Source organism: Octopus bimaculoides, chromosome 20, assembly GCF_001194135.2.
Source record: "Octopus bimaculoides isolate UCB-OBI-ISO-001 chromosome 20, ASM119413v2, whole genome shotgun sequence".
Classification (NCBI taxonomy): domain Eukaryota; kingdom Metazoa; phylum Mollusca; class Cephalopoda; order Octopoda; family Octopodidae; genus Octopus; species Octopus bimaculoides.
In genome coordinates, this window is record NC_069000.1 from 44,686,427 (window position 1) to 44,691,174 (window position 4,748).

A 4,748-nucleotide genomic window follows, 5' to 3' on the forward strand; every position below is an offset into this window, starting at 1 on the left:
CCAGTGAATATATTGTGCAGCTCTATCATGCCTGTTGAGATACTCTGTAGGCGCAAGCAGACTGCACATGGAGACAACATGATCGATGGTCTCATTTTGTTGTTGGCATATACGACATAATGGGGAGCTGCTGTTCTTTAATATGTTGGCCTGGTAGTTCTTTGTAGGTAGGCATTGATCTTGGGCTGCTATGATAAACCCCTCTGTTTCTGATTTCAAGCCAGAGGCCATTAACCATTGGTGGTTAAGGGCTTTGTCAATTTATTATTATTATTATTATTATTATTATTATTATTATTATTATTATTATTATTATTATTATCTTTCAATTTTGCTTTCATTTCTTACCTAGTGTCTTCCCAACACCTAGGGCAAAGAAACTCATTGTATACACTGGTAGGCCATCAAGATAAACATACCAGATTGTTCGTTTACAAAGTCATGTGATAGAAAAACTAGGGGAAGAAAGACAGAGAAAAAGGAAAGACGGAAAAAAGAAAAACTGGTACTTTATTTCATCAATCCTGAAAGGATGAAAGGCAAAGTTGACTTCAGTGGAATTTGAACTCAGAACGTAAAGACAGACAATATGCTGCTAAAACTTTCTGGTTTTGGCACAAGGCAAACAATTTTGAGGGAATGGGTATATTGATTACAGCAACCTCAATGGTCAACTGATACTTTATTTTATTGACCTCGAAAAAATGAAAGGCAAAATTAACCTTGGCAGGATTTGAACTCAGAACATGAAGAGCCAGAAGAAATATTGCTGAGCATTTTGTTTGAGGCTTTAATGATTCTGCCAAATCACTGCCTTATATTTGCATAAAGTCACATACATTCATAAAACATGAAGAAATAGTAGTTTGTAATGACCCACACTATATAACTGGTACGTAATTAATAGAATCTCAGTTCCTTAACAAAGACATAAACTGTTGGGGTTCTAGTGCAACCAGTCACTGAATGATGACGGGGATATCATGAGAGGGACCTGTCTCTCATGTCAGTTTGTAGCATCTATTTTTCCAGCATCTGTTACTGAAGAGGAGACAACCACTCTGAAATGCATGCATTCAACAGTCCGAGTAGCAGGCATTGTGGACTGACTCAGAGTATTTACGTCTATTTGTCAACAGCAAGAAATTTTCTCCATCACAAAATACAGTGAATAGCTTTTTAACGGACTTGAATATGCCTTGTGTATCCTTCTCTCCCTGTTCTTAATACCAACGATTATAGAACTGGATACATTTGTTCTCACCTCTTTGCTGACATTTTCGTCCATACCATCCTGGTTCGCAACCCCAGATACATTCGCCAGTCAACGTATCACACGGATCTCTGCTTTTACACTGACCACAACTTCTACATCCTGAGTCAGAGGCATATTTCCCAGGTGGACAACTTATACTAGATTCTAGTACTTCATTTACTGTAAATAATTAATTAACTAATAGATTAATTCATTAATAATTTGTGTCAGGAAACAAAATCTGCAAATTAAATATCAAAACTGGCACCACATAAAAAACAGCCATGCTGGTGCCATATCAAAAGTATCTGTGATACTCTCACTGGTGCCAACATAAAAAGCAGCCAGTACAGTCTGTAAAGTGGTTGGCATTATGAAGGGCATCCAGCTGCAGAAACCATGTCTAAACAGACAATTGGAACCTGGTGCCGCTCTCCAGCTGGCTAGCTCTGGTCAAACTCTCCTACACATGCCAGCACGGAAACTGGATGTTAAAGGATGAGGATGACTGGAGCTGAATTTTTCAACTAACTAGACATTTCTACTTGTTCTTTAGTCATTACATGTGTCCTCTAAACCCTTTCACATCTTTAACCATCCCTCAATCACTCTCCCTAAACATTCTTGTAACCTCTTCCTCCAGTTCCTCTGTTCCCAATAGCTTGTAGTTCCCTTTTTTTTACCTTGAGGATTCACCCTGATTCCCATTTTATCTCTCTTTCCAGCCCCACCTCAGTTACTTCCGCCAACTCTTATATAATGTGAGTAGCAATGTATTTCCCCTACAGTTGGAAACTTGTTTTGACCCCTTCTTTCATACTTTAACCTCTCATCCCTTAACACGAAGCTACCTATCTTTCTACTGTAGCATCACTGAATCAAAAAGGAGCCTTGATCTTGAGAGGTGCATGGTGACCTCACTAGTGCGGGTGCAACATAAAAACAAAAAAACAAACCACCCAGAATACTCAGTTAAGTGGTTGGCATAAGGAAGAGCACCCAGCCATAGAAACCATGCCAAAGCCAACGCTAGAGTACAATGCAATTCTTGGATCTGTTTCATCTTGCCAGACCATCCGACCCATGCCAGCATGGAAAAAGGATGTTAAATGATGATGATGATGGACAATTTGCTTCTTTCAGTTTCCAGCTACCAAATCCATTCGCAAGGCCTTTGATAAAAGACCTTTTCTCAAGGTGCTGTGTCGTGGGACTGAACCTGAAACCTTACGTTTGGGAAGTAAACTTCTTAACCATGCATCTGTGCTAGAGACAGTTATAGCAAATTTAATTGGTAGGAGAACTAATTTGTGTAACAGTTTAACTGTTTGCTTGGATGTCAGATTCATGATGTTCTGTTCTTAGTAGACCATCATCATCATCATCATCATCATCACTTAACATCCATTGTCCATGCTGGCATGGGTTGGATGGTTTGACCAGGGCTGGTAAGCTGGAGGGCTGCACCAAACTCCAGTCTGATTTGGCATGGTTTTCTTTGGCTGGATGTCCTTCTAAACACCAACCACTCTTAGAGTGTAATGGGTGCTTTTACGTGCCACCAGCACAGGTGCCATTTGCATGACACCAGTATCTGCCATGACTGAACTTGCTCGGCTTGTGGGTCTTCTTCTCAAGCACGACATTATGCCAAAGGTCTCCGTCATTGCCTCTGTGAGGCCCAACACTCAAAAGGAACTCAACCACTTGGCCTCCATGAAGCTCAACACTCGAAAGGTGCTTTTTACGTGCCACCAGCATCGGTGCCATTTACATGACTCCAACATTATCCACAACTATTTCTAATTAATTAAGCAAAGCAGCCAATGAGGAACTTTTCCATTGTATCCTTCACCTCTGCATTTAACACCATTAATAACAGAACAAGAGATGTTTGTCCTCACCTTTTTGCTGACACTTTCGTCCATACCATCCTGGTTCGCAACCCCAGATACATTCGCCAGTCAACGTATCACACGGGTCTCTGCTTTTACACAGACCACAACTTCTACATCCTGAATCAGAGGCATATTTCCCAGGTGGACAACTTATACGAGGGCGAATCTCAGGAGCAGGTTCTAATACTTCATTTACTGTAAATAAATAAATAGATAAGGGAATTAATTAATTAACCGATTAACTAATTAATTATTATATTTGTGTTAGGAAACAAAATTACAGAAACAAAATGACAAATGCGGCTGTGTGTTAAGAAGCACATAGTTCCAGGCACAGTCCCACTGTGTGACACCATGGAAGCAAAGTGGCCGAGTTCCTTTTGAGTGTTGGGCCTCACAGAGGCAATGATGGAGACCTTTGGCATAATGTCATGCTTGAGAAGAAGACCCACAAGCCAAGCAAGTTCAGTCATGGCAGATACTGGTGTCATGCAAATGGCACCTGTGCCGGTGGCACGTAAAAGCACCCATTATACTCTCAGAGTGACTGGTGTTGGGAAGGGCATCCAGCTGTAGAAACCATGCCAAATCAGACTGGAGTTTGGTGCAGCCCTCCAGCTTACCAGCCCTGGTCAAACCATCCAACCCATGCCAGCATGGACAATGGCTGTTAAATGATGATGATGAGGATGATGATGGTCTACTAAGAATAGAACATCATGAATCTGACATCCAAGCAAACAGTTAAACTGTTACACAAATTAGTTCTCCTACCAATTAAATTTGCTATAACTGTCTCTAGCACAGATGCATGGTTAAGAAGTTTACTTCCCAAACGTAAGGATATTAGCTGTTAGGGCTAGAAGGCTTAATGATGATGTTGAAAGTTCCTAGGTGGATGCAGTGAGGGTTTGGCCCCAAGATCTGCTGCATGAATATTCTTGTGAATGCCTGAAGTACAAAGGAGATGCTTTAGAAACTAGCAAACCCCAGAAACTGTCACTCCATCGGTTGCAATGACCTGTGCTCCACTTGATCCAATCAACAGAACAACCAGCTCATGAAATTAACGTACAAGTGGCTGAGAACTCCACAGACATATGTATCCTTAATGTAGTTCTTAGGGAGATTGGGTGTGACACAGAGTGTGACAAGGCTGGCCCTTTGAGTGACAGGTATTACTTGTTATTGCCAGCTGAGTCGAGTGGAGCAATGTGAAATAAAGTGCCAACATAAAAAGTGCCAACATAAAAAGCAATGTGCTGGTGGGAATCGAATTTGTGTTTGAATGTGTCATTATTCATGTCAGCATTCTATCAATTAATGAGTGGGATGACCAATCAGAGACTTGCCATTTTATTTAGTACTTCTCTGCTCTTAGCAACAACAATGATAAGAAAACCAGTGATCTCTATACTCACCTCTTTGCTCACATCTTTGTCCATACCATCCTGTTGCACAACCTCTTATACAATAACCCGTTTGTTTGTCACATGGTTCTCTGTTTTTACATTGACCACACTTTTTAATTCCTTTGCGGAAGATATAATAGCCAAGTGGACATGTCCTTACATGATAACGAGGCTCAGGTTTTG

The 4,748-nt window shown here is 40.8% G+C and overlaps 1 protein-coding gene across 1 annotated transcript in view; it reads right to left on the reverse strand.

The window, feature by feature from the left end:
- LOC106870101 (uncharacterized) overlaps positions 1-4,746 on the reverse strand; it is a gene marked incomplete at its 5' end in the record, with an annotated part of 21,324 nt that extends 16,578 nt beyond the window's left edge. Inside the window, 2 exons of the mRNA XM_014916090.2 lie at positions 3,160-3,348; positions 4,575-4,746. Of these exons, the coding sequence (XP_014771576.1) occupies positions 3,160-3,348; positions 4,575-4,746 (361 nt within the window). The remainder of the gene's footprint in view (positions 1-3,159; positions 3,349-4,574) is intronic.
- Positions 4,747-4,748: the final 2 nt, after the last annotated feature.